General features: G+C 43.8%; 1 protein-coding gene across 2 annotated transcripts in view; it reads left to right on the forward strand.

Moving 5' to 3' along the window:
- The window catches only part of cep57l1 (centrosomal protein 57, like 1), a 166,390-nt gene extending 150,496 nt beyond the window's left edge, over positions 1-15,894 (forward strand). For both annotated transcript variants that reach the window (XM_072499977.1, XM_072499978.1), the window contains exons 13-14: positions 9,768-9,912; positions 15,154-15,894. In XM_072499977.1, coding sequence (XP_072356078.1) covers positions 9,768-9,912; positions 15,154-15,390 — 382 coding nt within the window. In that variant the 3' untranslated portion in view covers positions 15,391-15,894. The remainder of the gene's footprint in view (positions 1-9,767; positions 9,913-15,153) is intronic.
- Positions 15,895-18,856: the final 2,962 nt, after the last annotated feature.

An 18,856-nucleotide genomic window follows, 5' to 3' on the forward strand; every position in this document is an offset into this window, starting at 1 on the left:
CCTCACAGGTACATGCCGGTCCTGAATTCCTTTCAACTGACACTTGAAAGCCTCCCACATGTCAGATGTTGATTTACCCTCAAACATCCGCCCCCAATCTATGTTCTTCAGTTCCCGCCTAATATTGTTATAATTAGCCTTCCCCCAATTTAGCACATTTACCCTAGGGGCCACTCTTATCCTCGTCCACCAGCACTTTAAAACTTACTGAATTGTGGTCACTGTTCCCAAAATGCTCCCCTACTGAAACTTCTACCACCTGGCCGGGCTCATTCCCCAATACCAGGTCCAGTACAGCCCCTTCCCTAGTTGGACTGTCTACATGTTGTTTTAAGAAGCCCTCCTGGATGCTCCTTACAAACTCTGCCCCGTCTAAGCCCCTCGCACTAAGTGAGTCCCAATCAATATTAGGGAAGTTGAGGTCTCCCATCACAACAACCCTGTTGTTTTTACTTGTTTCCAAAATCTGTCTACCTAACTGCTCCTCTATCTCCCGCTGGCTGTTGGGAGGCCTGTAGTAAACCCCCAACATTGTGACTGCACCCTTCTTATTCCTGATCTCTACCCATGTAGCCTCGCTGACTCTGAGGTGTCCTCTCGTAGTACAGCTGTGATATTCTCCCTAACCAGTAGCGCAACTCTGCCACCCCTTTTACATCCCCCTCTATCCCGCCTGAAACATCTAAATCCTGGAAGGTTTAGCTGCCATTCCTGTCCTTCCCTCAACCAGGTCTCTGTAATGGCAACAACATCATAGTTCCAAGTGCTAATCCAAGCTCTAAGTTCATCTGCCTTACCCATAATACTTCTTGCATTAAAACATATGCACTTCAGGCCACCAGACCCACTGTTTTCAGCAACATCTCCCTGTCTGCTCTTCCTCAGAGCCATACTGGCCCTATTCCCTAGTTCTCCCTCAATGCTTTCACCTTCTGACCTATTGCTCCGGTACCCACCCCCCTGCTATACTAGTTTAAACCCTCCCGTGTGACACTTGCAAACCTCGCGGCCCGGATATTTATGCCTCTCCAATTTAGATGCAACCCGTCCTTCTTATACAGGCCACACCTGCCCCGGAAGAGCTTCCAGTAGTCCAGATAATGGACTACACTGGCTGTTTAGCCACGTGTTTAGCAGCTCTATCTTCCTATTTCTAACCTCACTGGCACGTGGCACAAGGAGTAATCCCAAGATTACAACCCTAGAGGTCCTGTCTTTTAACTTTCTGCCTAGCTCCCTGAACTCCTGCTGCAGGACCTCATGCCCCTTCCTGCCTATGTCGTTAGTACCAATATGTACAACGACCTCTGCCTGTTTGCCCTCCCCCTTCAGGATGCCTGCTACCCGTTCGGAGACATCCTGGACCCTGGCACCAGGGAGGCAACATACCATCCTGGAGTCTCTTTCACGTCCACAGAAGCGTCTATCTGTGCCCCTGACTATAGAGTCCCCTCTGACTATTGCTCTTCTGCGCTTTGACCCTCCCTTCTGAACATCAGAGCCAGCCGTGGTGCCACTGCTCTGGCTGCTGCTGTTGCTGTTTTCCCCTAATATGCTATTTCCCCCCCCCCCCCGACAGTATCCAAAGGGGTATACCTGTTCGAGAGGGGGACAACCACAGGGGATTCTTGCACTGACTGCCTGCCCCTTCTGGTGGTCACCCATTTCTCTGCGTGCACCTTGGGTGTGACCACATTTCTATAACTGCTATCTATGATGCTTTCCACCACCTGCATGCTCCTAGGTGCATCCAACTGCTGCTCCAACCGAACCATGCCGTCTGTAAGGAGCTCTAGTTGGGTGCATTTTCTGCAGATTAAGCCATCTGGGACGCTGGAAGCCTCCCGGACGTGCCAGATCTCACAGTCAGAGCACTGCACACCTCTAATGGACATTGCGTCAATGAATTAGTAATTTAAATTAAAAAAATAAATTAAAAAATTTAAGTTACTGTTCACTCACTATTTGTTTCCTAGCACTAGATTTCTACTATAAATGTGAAAGCTAAATACAGAACTCTCCGATCTCTGGCTTAGATACCCCTCTAAATTATAATTAAATAATTATGTGTAATTAGTTTAACGATGCTTAATTTTTAAATTTAGTGTAGATTCCCAACCAGCCAATCAGGTCACAGCTTTACTGTGATGTCACTTCAGTTTCCCCCCCCCCCACACACAATTTGAAAAGGTAATAAAAATAACAATAAATAAAAATCACTTACCTTCCTCGATTTTCAGATGCTCTCTGGTTCTCTCCCATTTACCATTCCTGATGACCTCACTGCACCAAATTACCAAGTTCCAATTCCCACTCTGGATGTGTCTCACTCAGACTGTGTCTCCTTGACCTGCTAATTACATTTTAAGACATACATAGACTATTCTAAATGGAAAATTGGGGATTGAAAAGGACCTCTATTTGGTTTTATCTGATCCTTGTCTGGAAAAAAAAGCTATTAAACAGGTCAGAACCAGTTATTGTAGACGACAGATACCATGGGCGGAATGTTTCCCCACTGGCAGCTTTGCAAGCTGGTGGGGCTAAAATTCCTCCGATGGCCTTCCCACTGGATTCCAACCCTCCCTGACTTCTCGCAATTTTACAGTAGGACAGCTGAGGTCTCCTTTGCCTGATTTGAGACCAATTAATGACCATTTCAGGGTCATTTCCTGCCCAGCCTCAATTTTCATGTTGGTGGGAGATGTCTAGCAGTGGTGGGAAAGCCTGGAAAGTGAAATGAAAATGAAGTGATCTCGGATAGGGAGGAAAACGCATCCATCAACGACCTCCCTTCAATATTACCCCACCCCACCCCATGAGGTCTGCCACCTCCAGTAACCCCCTACCTCCACCCCGCAGGTACTGCCCCCTACCTCCACCCCACAGGTACTCCCCCAACCCCCTGTGACCTCACTATGAAGACCCTTTCTCTGGGGGGGACTTCATTCTGAGTGAGGGGTGGAAGTGCCATCTTCTGGCAAACGGCTGTATGGCACTTGGTAGCGGCAATGGTGAGTTCTTTCCTGACTTTTCGGTTGGGTGAGTGGTGTGGGGAAATCTCGCCATCCAAAAAAATCCTGACCCATTTACTCACTGTTGTTCAATCAGTTTTCCGCTTATGATAAGCACAGAGATGCTAGAAATGTAGAATCAGCATCTGTAAAAAGAGAGAGAAGGCTAAATGCATCATCAGAACTAAAGACCTATATTTTCAGATGGTGACTGAGTTGCTGTGTATTTCTCGCATTTACAGTTTTCCATTATTTTAGCTTTAAACATGTATCCCTTGCTCTATTCTTCAAACCTCTGTGAATCTGTTCCTGTTCGTAAAACGAGAGGCACAAATTTAATGTGATTTGCAAAAGAAGCAAATGTGATGCCAGAAAACCCTTTTTCACACAATGAATGGTTCAGGTCTGGAATGCACGAGCTGGGAGTGTGCTGGAGGCAGGCTCAATCAAGACATTCAGGACGGCATTAGACCATTATTTAGAAACAATGTGCAAGGATAAGGGGTAAAGGCAGAAGAGTGGAACTAAGTCTAATGCTAGTTTGGAGAGCCAGTGCTGAATGGCCTCCTTTCTGCATCCTAACAATTCTGTAATTACATAGAACATAGAACAATACAGCGCAGTACAGGCCCTTCGGCCCACGATGTTGCACCGAAACAAAAGCCATCTAACCTACACTATACCATTATCATCCATATGTTTATCCAATAAACTTTTAAATGCCCTTAATGTTGGCGAGTTCACTACTGTAGCAGGTAGGACATTCCACGGCCTCACTACTCTTTGCGTAAAGAACCTACCCCTGACCTCTGTCCTATATCTATTACCCCTCAGTTTAAGGCTATGTCCCCTCGTGCTAGCCATTTCCATCCGCGGGAGAAGGCTCTCACTGTCCACCCTATCTAACCCTCTGATCATTTTGTATGCCTCTATTAAGTCTCCTCTTAACCTTCTTCTCTCCAACGAAAACAACCTCAAGTCCATCAGCCTTTCCTCATAAGATTTTCCCTCCATACCAGGCAACATCCTGGTAAATCTCCTCTGCACCCGTTCCAAAGCCTCCACGTCCTTCCTATAATGCGGTGACCAGAACTGTACGCAATACTCCAAATGCGGCCGTACCAGAGTTCTGTACAGCTGCAACATGACCTCCTGACTCCGGAACTCAATCCCTCTACCAATAAAGGCCAACACTCCATAGGCCTTCTTCACCACCCTATCAACCTGGGTGGCAACTTTCAGGGATCTATGTACATGGACACCTAGATCCCTCTGCTCATCCACACTTTCAAGAACTTTTCCATTAGCCACATATTCCACATTCCTGTTTTTCCTTCCAAAGTGAATCACCTCACACTTCTCTACATTAAACTCCATTTGCCACCTCTCAGCCCAGCACTGCAGCTTATCTATATCCCTCTGTAACCTGCTACTTCCTTCCTCACTATCGACAACACCACCGACTTTAGTATCGTCTGCAAATTTACTCACCCACCCTTCTGCGCCTTCCTCTAGGTCATTGATAAAAATGACAAACAGCAACGGCCCCAGAACAGATCCTTGTGGTACTCCACTTGTGACAGAACTCCATTCTGAACATTTCCCATCAACCACCACCCTCTGTCTTCTTTCAGCTAGCCAATTTCTGATCCACATCTCTAAATCACCCTCAATCCCCAGCCTCCGTATTTTCTGCAATAGCCTACCGTGGGGAACCTTATCAAACGCTTTGCTGAAATCCATATACACCACATCAACTGCTCTACCCTCGTCTACCTGTTCAGTCACCTTCTCAAAGAACTCGATAAGGTTTGTGAGGCATGACCTACCCTTCACAAAGCCATGCTGACTATCCCTGATCATATTATTCCTATCTAGATGATTATAAATCTTGTCTCTTATAATGCCCTCCAAGACTTTACCCACTACAGACGTGAGGCTCACCAGTCTATAGTTGCCGGGGTTGTCTCTGCTCCCCTTTTTGAACAAAGGGACCACATTTGCTATCCTCCAGTCCTCTGGCACTATTCCTGTATCCAATGATGACATAAAAATCAAAGCCAATGGTCCAGCAATCTCTTCCCTGGCCTCCCAGAGAATCCTAGGATAAATCCCATCAGGCCCCGGGGACTTATCTATTTTCAGCCTGTCCAGAATTGCCAACACCTCTTCCCTACTTACCTCAATGCCATCTAATCTATTTACCTGGAGCTCCGCATTCTCCTCCACAACATTATCTTTTTCCTGAGTGAATACTGACGAAAAATATTCATTTAGTATCTCGCCTATCTCTTCAGACTCTACACACAACTTCCCATCCCTGTCCTTGACTGGTCCTACTCTGTCCCTAGTCATTCGCTTATTCCTGACATACCTATAGAAAGCTTTTGGGTTTTCCTTGATCCTTCCTGCCAAATACTTCTCATGTCCCCTCCTTGCTCGTCTTAGCTCTCTCTTTAGATCCTTCCTCGCTACCTTGTAACTATCCATCGCCCCAACTGAAACTTCACACCTCATCTTCACATAGGCCTCCTTCTTCCTCTTAACAAGAGATTCCACTTCTTTGGTAAACCACGGTTCCCTCGCTCGGCACCTTCCTCCCTGCCTGACCGGTACATACTTATCAAGAACACGCAATAGCTGATCCTTGAACAAGCTCCACTTATCCAGTGTGTCCAAAACTTGCAGCCTACTTCTCCACCTTATCCCCCCCAAGTCACGTCTAATGGCATCATAATTTCCCTTCCCCCAGCTATAACTCTTGCCCTGCGGTGTATACTTATCCCTTTCCATCCTTAACGTAAACGTCACCGAATTGTGGTCACTGTCCCCAAAGTGCTCACCTACCTCCAAATCCAACACCTGGCCTGGTTCATTACCCAAAACCAAATCCAATGTGGCCTCACCTCTTGTTGGCCTGTCAACAAACTGTGTCAGGAAACCCTCCTGCACACACTGAACAAAAAACGACCCGAATTATTGAACACAAATCCCAATATTGACTTGGGTAAATTAAAACAAGACAAATTAATCCAACAATTTATTTAACTGTTGACATTTCAGAGTATTCTTTTTCTTTTTAGATTTTGGTGTATTTTATTTAGCCCTGGTGTTCCTAACTTTTTTTGCCTTTCTCTGTGCTATCAAGCAAAAGGTTTGCAAGCTTTCTTATAGTATGATGTTGATTTGGTGCTCCAGATCAAGATAGATTGAATAAATTGGGGCTTTTTTCCTTTAGAATTAAAAAAAAAAAATTTGGAGTACCCAATTAATTTTGTTTTCCAATTAAGGGCAATTTAGCATGGTCAATTCACCTACCCTGCACATCTTTGGGTTGTGGGGGCAAAACCCACGCAAACACGGGGAGAATGTGGAAACTCAACACGGACAGTGACCCAGAGCCAGGATCGAACCTGCGACCTCGGCGCCATGAGGCAGCAATGCTAACCATTGCACCACCGTGCTGCCCTTCCTTTAGAAATTATGAATGAGTAAGAGAGATTTGAAATGGAAAAAATATTTCTATGATTCTGCTCCTGGGTGAATCCAAACAAAGGCTGTAAAACCAGGTAGTGGTTGATACAAATAGAGAGAAAAGGGAATAGAAAGATATCCTGAAAATTTGATGCAAGGAAGAAGGGATGGAAGGAGATTTGTGTGGAATAAAAATATTAATACAGACTAGTTAAGCCAAAAGGCCTGTTTTTGTGCTATATATTCAATATAATCGTAGATGACTACACCATGTTCAGCACCTTTCACAACTCCTCAGATACTGAAGCAGTCCATGTCTGTATGCAGCACGACCTGGACAATATTCAGGTTTCAGCTGATGTGTGGCACGAAATGTATTTGCAACTTAAGTGCCAGGCAATGACATCTTCAACAACAGAGAATCCAACCAACTTCCCATGACATTCAATGGCATTGCTATCACCGAATCCCTCACTATTCACATCCTGGGGGTTGCCATTGACCAGAACTTGAACTGGACTTGCCACATAAATACTGTGGCTACTAGAGCAGATCAGATAGGACTCCCAAAGTCTGTTCAACATCTACATGGCACAAGTCAGGAGTGTGAAGGATTACTGTCCACTTACCTGGATGAGTGCAGTTCCAACATCACTTAAGAACCTGGACACCATCCAGGCCAAGGCAGCCCACTTGATTGGCACCCCATCCACCACCTTCAACATTCACTTGTTCCACCACTGACTCACTGTAGCAGCAGTGTGTATCATTTACAAGATGCACTGCAGCAATTCACCAAGATTTCTTCAACAGCGCCTTCCAAACCTGCAAGCTGTATATCACCTAGGAGAACGAGGGCAGCAGGTTAAGAGGTGACTTAATTGAGGCATTCAAGATGATCAGAGGATTGGATAGGGTGGACAGTGAGAGCCTTTTTCCTCGGATGGTGATGTCTAGCACGAGGGGACATACCTTTAAATTGAGGGGAGATAGATATAAGACAGATGTCAGAGGTAGGTTCTTTACTCCGAGAGTAGTAAGGGTGTGGAATGCCCTGCCTGCAACAGTAGTGGACTCGCCAACACTAAGGGTATTCAAATGGTCATTGGATAGACATATGGACGATAAGGGAATAGTGTAGATGGGCTTTAGAGTGGTTTCACAGGTCGGTGCAACATCGAGGGCCGAAGGGCCTGTACTGCGCTGTAATGTTCTATGTGCTAGATGCAAGGATTCACCACATCCTTCAAGTTCCCTTCCAAGCCCCACACTATCCTGAATTGGAGCTATGTCTCTGTTCCTTCACTGTCACTGGGCCACCCTTTCTAACAGCAGGATGGGTGTACCTGTCCTACATGGACTACAGCGGTTCAGGAAAGCGGCTCACCACCATCATCTCGAGCAATTAGGGATGGGCAATAAATGCTTGTTTAGCCAGTGACATCAACATAACATGAACAAATACATTTTTAAAATGTAATTTGTTTGTAAACAGCATTAATTTGAAGGACGGGGTGAATTTATTGTCTGTGCAAGTAATAATAGAATCCCAGGTCCCTTCTATAAATGATTGTTAGGACCATAAGCAAGAAAAATAACATGACATTCTATTACATTTTATTGAAATATCTGATAAGAGATTTAGCTTTGTTTCTTCATGTAGTCAGAATCTAATACTTGACAACCCACAAAAGAAAGGTTTAATTTGCGACTACACAGTGCCAAATGCCAGGATTTAAAAAATAGAAGCTGCAGAGCCATGCTGGGAGTGTTAAATTTACCTTCTAGAAGTGTGCTGCATGTCATAGGAAACTGTTTATACAGCAGCTGTGCCTGAGATACCGACCAAGTGAATACCCCATCTTAGTCATCACTAGGATGCTGTTGATATTCCAAGATTATGCTTTCCTACTCTTATGGTCAGTCAGCTTGCCGAATTTATGGTCCATATGGCCAAAGATTCTACATGTTATTTATTTAGGTTTCACCGTATCAGCTTATCTGTTTCAGAGAATGCGTCACACACAATGAGTTACTTTTCAGGTGATGTGATGTGCTTGTGGTTTTGGCAACCGGCTGTCTGTATTGGGATCATCCCACGCATACAGCAATGAGATCAGTGACTTTCTGACCAGAATGTACAAGACCTGCAATTATTTTTGAATAGTGGCTATTTTGCTATGCACCTGAATTATCAGAACAGGTGGATATGACCCATTGAAGTGAAGGACTGTTACAATGCAGCAACAAATAGGAACTCGGCACCTGGTATAGAATATTCATACCTTCTGGAGCAAAGGCAAGAGTGCCACCAGTGGAGTGATGCTGATGCATGGTTTTCAACATAGCCTAGATGGTGGAATATCTGAATTCACTTCTGTTGTCTGTTACTTATTAGAAACCTGTCATTCTCTATTGCTCCCCAGAAAAAAGAGAACGTCAAAGCTGCTCACCAAGAACGATTTAAGACGTTTGCTTAAAGGTTTAAGTGCTTTGATTCTCATCTACATGCAGCGACTCAACAAGAGCGTTGGAAAACATGTCAGATTCCATGTGAATGCCATTAACACGAACCCTAACTCACCAACACCTCTTGATCTCGCCACTGCTCTGATGTGGCACGATGTGTATTTGACATCCAAATCCAATCCAATCCAATCCAATCCAATCCAAGTGCTGCATGAACAGAGCTTTCCTGCATTTAAATAGTGGGAAGAATCTTAGAAAAGTTACAGCACAGAAAGAGGCCATTCAACCCATCTTGTCCATGCCAGCCTGAGGACACCTAGGTGCCCTTTCTAATCCCATCTTTCTGAACCCAGTCCATAGCCCTGTATCTTACAGCATTTAAGGTGTACATCCAGGTAGGTTTAGGGTCTCTGCCTCCACCACCAATACAGGAAGCAATTTCAGACTCCCACTACCCTCTGCGTAAAAGATTTCTTCCTCATGTCCCCCCTGCACTTTCTGCTGAAGCTATTGCCTTCAATCCCTGCCACAAACTCTGTTCTCCAAAACAATTGACACCTGTCCTAATATTTCCAAAATGCATTGTCATGTTTTGTCGGATAATGCTCCTGTGAAGGTGTTTTATGATGTGAAAAATGCTATATAAATGCATTTTCATAGTTATTCTTTCTTAACTAAGGGACGTGGGAGAATAGCTTTGAATGCTTGGAAAGGGGGGAGGGGATGAAGATCGGTGTTGTGGTGGTGAAGATTAAAGTCATGTCGATTGTTTTTCAGTTATGTAAATGTTGCCAAATTCTGTATTCCCAGTGAGCATCAAGACTTGCTCAAACAAATACAAGGTACCAAAAATACTGATGTCCGTGAAGATTTAGAACGTGAACTTGACTGTCTTGTAAAGCGGATGGAGAAGAAAGCGGATCAGATTTCTAAACTCAGGAAACACCAGGATAAAGTAAGTGTCTAATTTTTAAAAAAATCTTCATATTCTCGCATGACATGCAGACAATAACCTCACTGAGCAATTCAGAATTTTATTTTTTATAACCCTGTTGCATTAAAACATTTTTAAAATTCGTTCATGGGATGCGGGTGTCGCTGGCTGAGCCAGCATTTATTGCCCTGACAGCATTTAAGAGTCAACACATTGCTGTGGGTCTGGAGTCACATGTAGGCCAGACCAGGTAAGGATGGCAAATTTCCTTCTCTAAAAGACATTAGTGAATGAGATAGGTTTTTACGACAATCGGCAATGGTTTCTGTCATGATATACATCAGCATATCATGGTGCAATCACACACACACTGACACACTGATGGACATACAGTAGGACTAACCAGCATACATAACATCGCAGCCAATCACCAATGAGAACACATGCACTATAAAGACAGGGGACACCAGAGTTCCCGCTCATTCTAGCAGCAGCCAGCTCAGAGCACAGAGCTCACAGCCTGCCTCTCAGACATTCACCATGTGCTGAGTGCCTCACCTAGATAGTGATAGGACAGGGTCCACAGATAAGCTGGTAATGCACGTACCCAAGCTTACAGTATGTTATTACAGTTGAGTTGTTAATAAAATAGAGTTACACCATCTCCAGCCGTGTTGACCTGTTTGTAGACCAGAACACCCAACACGACATGGTTCCAGGAGTGGACGCATACTAGCCCCTGTGAGAGCTACCTGCAACTTGTCAGCAATCCGCCATCCTGCAGCATGGAGAACATCAACCCGCCGCCGCCGTTATGCATCGCTGGCAATCTCGTGGTGAATTGGAAGCTTTTTAAACAGCGCTTCCAGCTCTTCCTAGAGGCCACAGACAGGGGGAATGCATCGGACACCAGGAAGATTGCCCTTCTTCTCTCCACGGCAGGGCCACACGCCATTCATATCTTCAACTCCCTTACATTTGCGGACGGCGAGGACAAAACCAAATACAAGACGGTGCTCCTAAAATGTGATGAACACTTCAGCGTTGAAGTTAATGAAAGCTTCGAAAGGTACCTGTTCCAGCAGCGCCTGCAGGGTAAGGACGAGCCTTTCCAGTCTTATTTAATGCACCTCCGCATCCTCGCGCAGTCCTGCGGCTATGGGCCCACCTCTGACTCCATGATACGCGACCAGATAGTTTTCGGGGTCATGTTGGACACCCTGCGCCAGCAGCTCCTTAAAATCAAGCAACTCACCCTAGCAACAGCCATCGAGACCTGCGTCCTGCACGAGAATGCCACCAGCCGGTACTCACACATCCAGGCGGCTGAAACGGCGCGGCAGGGGCCCCACGAGGCGGAGCGGGTCCAGACGATCGAGTACCTGCCAGCCCGCGGCCCGGAGGAGGGCGACCGTTTTGCGCGCTTTCCGAGGCCTCCCGTGCTTGTACGCGCCAAAAGAGGGGACGTTGACGCGGAGGAATGCGATGTGCAGGCGCGCACTACGCAAGACCGCACCATGCATGCGTGGTCGCGCAACGAACGCACTGACGTCATGACGTGCGGCAACTGTGCCTCCGCCCATTTAAAGCGGCAATGTCCGGCCAAAGCGCGACAATGCCTACGCTGTGGCAGGCTTGGCCACTATGCTGCCTGCTGTCGAGCACTTGAACCTGGCAACTCGCAACAGTTTAACCAGCCTCGCAGAAATGTTTGGGCAATTCTACCCACGTTCACTGAGTCCGATCCTGACATCATACAGACCAGTGACACTGAGGACAGGGAGCCTTTCCGCATTGCTGTCATCAACAAGAACAAGCTGTCCCCGAGTCGAACGCACCAGCCGCTGTCGGTGCACAGCATTGATCCGGACGAGTGGTGTGCCATCCTGACGATCAACCCGAATTCGTCGCCCACCCCAAAGACTTGATTTATAAATCTTGCACTATTGGACTCACTGACTTGTTCTGCCGTACTGTTTAAGAGTTTTTCATCGTTTGTTCATAGCATTTGTTTTGTTCTTGGTGTAACATAGTTTTCCTCTGCACCTGGCGCCTTCCCGTGTATATAGCATAGCCACATGTACATATTGATGTAAATAATGCACACACATGATCAGACACACTCGCTACACTTTATTTATTCTCATGTAGGCACATATTCTTTATGAAAAGGGGGGATGTCATGATATACATCAGCATATCATGGTGCAATCACACACACACTGACACACTGATGGACATACAGTAGGACCAGCCAGCATACACAACATCGCAGCCAATCACCAGTGAGAGCGCACGCACTATAAAGACAGGGGACACCAGAGTTCCCGCTCATTCTAGCAGCAGCCAGCTCAGCGCACAGCGCTCACAGCCTGCTTCTCAGACATTCACCATGTGCTGAGTGCCTCACCTAGATAGTGATAGGACAGGGTCCACAGATAAGCTGGTAATGCACGTACTCAAGCTTACAGTATGTTATTACAGTTGAGTTATTAATAAAATAGAGTTACACCATCTCCAGCCGTGTTGACCTGTTTGTAAACCAGAACACCCAACACGACAGTTTCGTGGTCACCATGAGACTTCTAATTCCAGATGTTTTAATTGAATTCAATTTCACCATCTGCCATGGTGGGATTGGAACCCAGGTCCCCAGAGCATTACTCTGGGTTTCCGGATTATTAGACCAGTGACAATACCACTATGCGTCTGCCTCTCCTATATCCTTGGTGAGCAAAAATTGATCTCAAATTTAAAATTATTATTTTAACCAGCATCATCTGCTTTAGGCGGGTGAGAGTTCAACACTTCTGCCACCCCTTACATGAATAAGTGTTTCCTAACTTCTCCCCAGAAACACCTGGCTCCGATTTTAAGGTATAGCTCCCTTGTTTTCTACACTTTCCAGCAATGGGAAAAGCTCAGCTCTGCCTTTTAAAAATTCCTTTCTAAATCCCACCTTATATTAAGGAATGTCTGTAGCTGGTTTCTGCAGCAAAAATACAGAATCCAATCATTGTTGGACCAGAGATGATCACTTCCTGTGCCCTCGCACAGGCTAACATTGGTCTACTTGAACTGTATAGTTAGTTCACAATTACTTTGCAAGTATCATCCTCATATTGAGCTCAAAGCTTCTGACAATGTTCAGTATTTACCATTTTGAAAACTATTATACTTTAGGTTCCACTTGGTGCTTGTTTAATTTGAATCATTTTGTTGGGGCTAGCCCAAATTTATGAAAATGTCCCCCAAAATTCTGTGTACGATGGAACTTTAATAACAACAATAACTTGCACTTATACACAGCGCCTTTAATGTGGAAGAAATTTCCCAAAGCATTTTTACTTTTTTTTAAAAACCTGCTTTGATAGAGGTAGCATTTGGTTAGAAGTAACATTGTAGGGCAGCACGGTGGCGCAGTGGTTAGCACTGCTGTCTCACAGCGCCGAGGTCCCAGATTCGATCCCGGCTCTGGGTCACTGTCCGTGTGAAGTTTGCACATTCTACTGATGTTTTCGTGGGTTTCGCCTCACAACCCAAAGATATGCAGGGTAGGTGGATTGGCCATGCTATATTGCCCCTTAATTGGAAAAAATGTATTGGATACTCTAAATTTATATAAAAAGAGAAGTACCATTGTAACCATGATGATAGTGTGACACCTAGAGGGCAAATGAAAAACATTGATCATTCAAAACTTCAGTAAACAAACTGCCATTATGATTTTGTTTCCACACTTTTCCTGTGGTAAGGAGGGAAATGTTAAACTAGCTTTACATCAAATTTGTTGCAGGGCAAAGAAGTAACCAGGCGTTTGGAAACCTGTGGGTAACGCTGTAATCTCCATCAGAACCAGGTTTTATTCTTGCCTCTAGATGTTAGAGAAAAATCCCAAGTAAATGGTGTAAGAAAATAAAGAAAGATTACATTTATATTACACTTCCACATTTAACATTTAAAGGGCTTCATAGCAACTGAAAAATGTAGTCCCTATTTTGTAGACAGACACTGCAGCCCACTTGCATACAATAAGGTTCCAGAAACTACAATGAGACAAATTAATAGATAATCTTTGTTAGTGTTATTGGTTAAGAAATAATTGTTGGCTAGGATAGCATTCAAATCGTGCCAGGGGATCTTTTATGCTAATCTTTGCATACTTAAAATCTCAACTGAGAAACCGTACAGCTAACTGTCCAGTACACTTCCTCTATTCTGCATGGAATGTCAGCCTACATTATGTGCTCAAGGCCTTGCAATGGGGCTTGAACCTGCAACCTTCTTCTGACTTAAGCCATTGAGTAAAAATTGTTACAGGAATAGAACATTGTTGAGACTTGCTTTATTTTCTACTCGGAAGCCGTAATGAACACCATCCAGTTGACCAACTTGGGCTCATTGGAAATGCCTTGATTATTTTGGTTACCCTACCTTACAAAATACAAATGGGGGGGAAACAATGATGGATGTTGAGATGGAGGGAAATGTATTGACTGATTTGGCAGCTGGAAACATTCATGGAAAAAGTAAAAATAATTTTACCTGAGAAATGGTTCCCCCTTATATGGAAGAGTTAAGAGCGGTAAATCTCACTTAATCCTTGCTTGTTGAAATATAGGCATCAAAAGAAATTATATTTTTAGAAGCCGGACACTCCGGCTTTTCAGATCAAAATGGCCTTAAATTGGTCACATTGTTATAAAAAATACAATTCATTAGCTCATGATTTTTTTTAAGGAAGGAAACTTGCCCACCTTATCCTGTTTAGTCTATGCGACTTCAGTCCCACACCCAGCCCCACAACTAATTACTCTTTGAAGAGATGAAAGTGACTCCACTGTGTTAAAATTGCATCAGAAGATGGCTCGCGGACCTCTCGGTGATCAGGGATGGACAATAGTTGTCAGCCTTGCCAGCGAAGCTCACATCCGGAAAATAAAATTACTTTGCTTGCAACAGATGTGAAGCCAGTTATGAGATATCCAACATGGGAAACAGAACTGGACCTAATTTGGCTTCAGTTACATTATACATTTTAAATCACTACAAAACCGATGCGCAAGAATAAAAATATGCGGCATGAGTGAGCTTTCCTTTAACTTAAACACTGTGAAATGCAGTCTTCAAGATGTTTGTTACTAATCTTGTGTCAATTTTTAAATTAACATTAACTCAGACTTCTTGCACTGATAAAATGTCTGTGTGCACAAAGAAAAATTAAAGTGACATTACTTGGGCAATGATTTTTATCTTTCTAAGGTTGAGAAATTGAAGGTGAAAGCAAAAAAAATGACGAGGGAGATGGCTGACGCTAAGAAGCGAGCAAAAGCTTTAGATGAAATGAAGGAAGTGCCAGCTAACCCCAGGGGGACAGAATTTTCAGTCAAAACAACTTCTGCTCCTGGCCAGAAAGGAAAAGAGAGCCTGCAACTGCTTAGGAATGCACAGAAACTGCAGCTGACCCTGAGGCAAAATGACATCACATGGGAGCAGTGATCACTGTGGCTCAGAAGGCAAAGTCTATAAATTCAATTGTGATGTCTTTAATTAGTAGATTACTGCAGATTCGCTTCCTGAATCTGTACACTTTTCGCTGTGTTTTTTAAGCTGATTCTTGTCACTTTGAAACTGACTTTAAATGCTGCAGATAATCATATGGGTGTAAATGTACTTGAAATTTGTGTTTTTTTACATTCATAAATTCTTTATGTATTAACATGATTCACTACATGCATTTGGCACAACCTATCTGTAGCAATGTCCTTGTTTGGAGATAGGTTGCTGACCATCTTCAATGATTTGTACATGTATTATTTGTGTATACAAATTAATTTTAAAAATCCTTGAGGATCTGCTGTGTCCCCTGTCTGCCTATTTTTCATACACTTCCATTTTGTTGCCATGAACTACTGCAAAGAACTGTTTAGGTAACCCAGCCTGAAGAAAAACTGTTTTGCTTATGATGCTGTTAATCGAAGATTAAACTCAAAGGGCAATGGACTATAGAATGCTGCTTATAATTGGCTATCTAAGTCTTCAGGCTATATTTATGAGGGGGTTAATTTAAACAGCACTGATTTCTCCTCTCACCAGCTGTATGTAAACAAAGGTGTTTTGATATGTGTTTCTCTCTATAAATGGTGCCGTATTTCCTCAACCCCTCGGTTTTTGTGGAATCCAAAATTCTAGTAATAACCCAAACTGCAAACTCAAAATAGAACGAACTCAAAAGGTTAATTTATTTGCACACACTCAAAATGCACGAGGACACAACTTTAACTCCACACACAGACAGCAAAGAGGGATAGACAGAAGAAAGAATTAAGAGACAGACCACAGAGAAAATACATATTGGTTCACGCGGATTCCAGAGTCCAGAATCAAAGATATAAATATTATATAAAAACACTCCGTGTGGGGTTTTAGTCCTCCACAATGTTTACTGTCATATTTAATGAGCCTACTTAGTGATGGGAAAGGAAAACAAATCTGGGATAGATTCCCTGCCTTCTCATAGTAAGTAGGTGCAACATTTAGCCCTTAATGACAGCACTCTTGTATCAGAAGGTCCTGAGAAAGGTTTCCGCTTAATATTTGAGATGCGATCTTTGGATGAATGTTAAACCAAGGTCCCATCTACTTGTCAGTTCTGAAGGGAAGTCGCATTGTCCTCGAAACATTAACTCTGTTTCTCAAACCACAGAAGCAGCCAAACCTGCTGAGTTTTTCCAGCACTTTTGATTTTTTTTTCCCCATCCAATTCAATTACATCTAACAAATCCATGGTATGACCCCTCCCAATCACTGGAAAAACCCCTGAACCATTGGTACGACCCTCCAAATTTCCAAAATACACCCCCTACCCCAATCACTGGCATACCCCCTCATTGCTGGATTTATCACCCTAATTGATCCCCTCCATGTCCCCTCCAATTGCTGACAAGGGTCCTCTTTCTCTTTCCCCCCCCCCTTAAATTGAGTAACATTCTGTTATGGGCTCGCCAAATGCCCCCAATATCAAAGATCTGTCAGTTGAGGGTAAAAGGTTTCCCTTTGATGTGTTGGAACCTTTGAAGTGCTTTTCTCACAGTCAATGGCATTCCCCTTTAACCTTTTCAAGCTTCTGGGCATGCTGAGAAAACTAAAAGCTTTAAACTGCATTGTTTGCATTCCATTTCGGTCCATTACCTTTTACAAGCCTCTTACAGGTTTAGTCTATTTCAAAGGAGGGCTAAGCTTTGTTTGTTTTATAGCTCTCCACAGTCTTTTGAGCAGGTGTTGTTTCAAACCACGTTTCTTTTTTAAAAAGGTCTGTTTCTTTGTTCGGAAGAGTTTCCTTTGAAACACTTTGACATGCTGGGAGAGACATCCAAGTGTTTCAAAGCTACAGAGGAAAAATTTCCAACTTCATCTGACAGACCTTTGATATTGACATGCTGGGAGAGACATCAAAGGGTTCCAACATATCAGAGGGAAGACTTTTAACTATAACTTGACATACTGACAGACAGCTTAATGATTTTCAAAGCTACAGAGGCATGATCTGCCACACAACCCCCATCCCAGGAAAGATCCCCAACCTGAACCCCTCCAGCCCAACTCGAGCCCTGGCCTTAAACCTGGTAATTATATTTAAGTTAATTAAGATGAGCTCAGATTTTCGCCCACACTGGTTGGGAAATTGTTCAGGCTAGGCGCAGTGGGCCGGAAGATTCTCTACGAGTTTGACGCCCAGCGAGAATCCCATTATGGCACTCATGTCCGATTCAACAGCCTTTGGGAATCTCACCTGAGGCTAGCGGCCCCCGGAGAATCGCAGCCAATATTTCAAAGTTTATTAATCTACAATGAAGTGCTTAAATATGTCCCGATGGCCTGAAAAGGTTGCAAATGATTAGCCTTTTTTATTTTAAATCCTTCATTTAACATTGTTATTATTTTCAGACTGCTTCTCACCTATCCATCAAACTCTCTCCACATTTATATTGGGGGAGTCCACACTTTAGCTCACTTATCATTCACTGGCTATGGAGGGAGTGCAACGAAGTTTACCAGCCTGATTCCTGGGATGGCAGGAACGACTAAATCGGCTCGGATTATATTCATTTGAGTTTAGAAGAATGAGAGGGGATCACGTAGAAACTTACAAAATTCTTTTTTTTTTAATTTAGAGTACCCAAATATTTTTTTTTCCAATTAAATGGCGATTTAGCATGGCCAATCCATCTAACCTGCACATCTTTGGGTTGTGGGGGTGATATCCACGCAGACACAGGGAGAATGTGCAAACTCCACACAGTGACCCGGAGCCGGGATCGAATCTGAGTCCTCCGCTCCGGAAGCAGCAGTACTAGCCACTGTGCCGCCAACTTCCAAAATTCTAACAGTATTTGACAGGGTAGATTTAGAAAGAATGTTGCTGATGATCGGGGAGTCCAGAACTAGGGGAGATAGTTTGAGGATAAGGGGTAAACCTTTTAGGACTGAAGTGAGGAGAAATCTCTTCACTGAGAGTGGTGAATCTGTGGAATTCGCAACCACAGAAAGTAGTTGAGGCCAAAACATTGTGTAATTTCAAGAAGGAATTAGATATAGCTCTAGGGGATTAAGGGATATGGGGGAGAAGGAGGGATCAGGGTGTTGAACTTCATGATCAACCATGATCATAATGAATAGTGGAGCAGGCTCAAAGAGCCAAATTGCCCCCTCTTGCTTCTACTTGCTATGTTTCTATGGCTCTATCTACTAAATTTCACACATCCTCGCTTTTTAAAACAGGGTGCTGTTGCTCTCAGATGTAACTAGTTCGGTAGCCCCCCCCCCCCTTCAAATCACTGTTTGGATGAATTGCCAGTTGAAAATGAAGTGAAATCTCAAATGCTTTCTTGTTTTGATTAGATCAAAACAAGAAAGTTGGTCTGCCAAAGTGTGGCAAGAAAAATCTCAGTTGAAGTATTGGAAT

Source organism: Scyliorhinus torazame, chromosome 4 (genome assembly GCF_047496885.1).
Source record: "Scyliorhinus torazame isolate Kashiwa2021f chromosome 4, sScyTor2.1, whole genome shotgun sequence".
Classification (NCBI taxonomy): domain Eukaryota; kingdom Metazoa; phylum Chordata; class Chondrichthyes; order Carcharhiniformes; family Scyliorhinidae; genus Scyliorhinus; species Scyliorhinus torazame.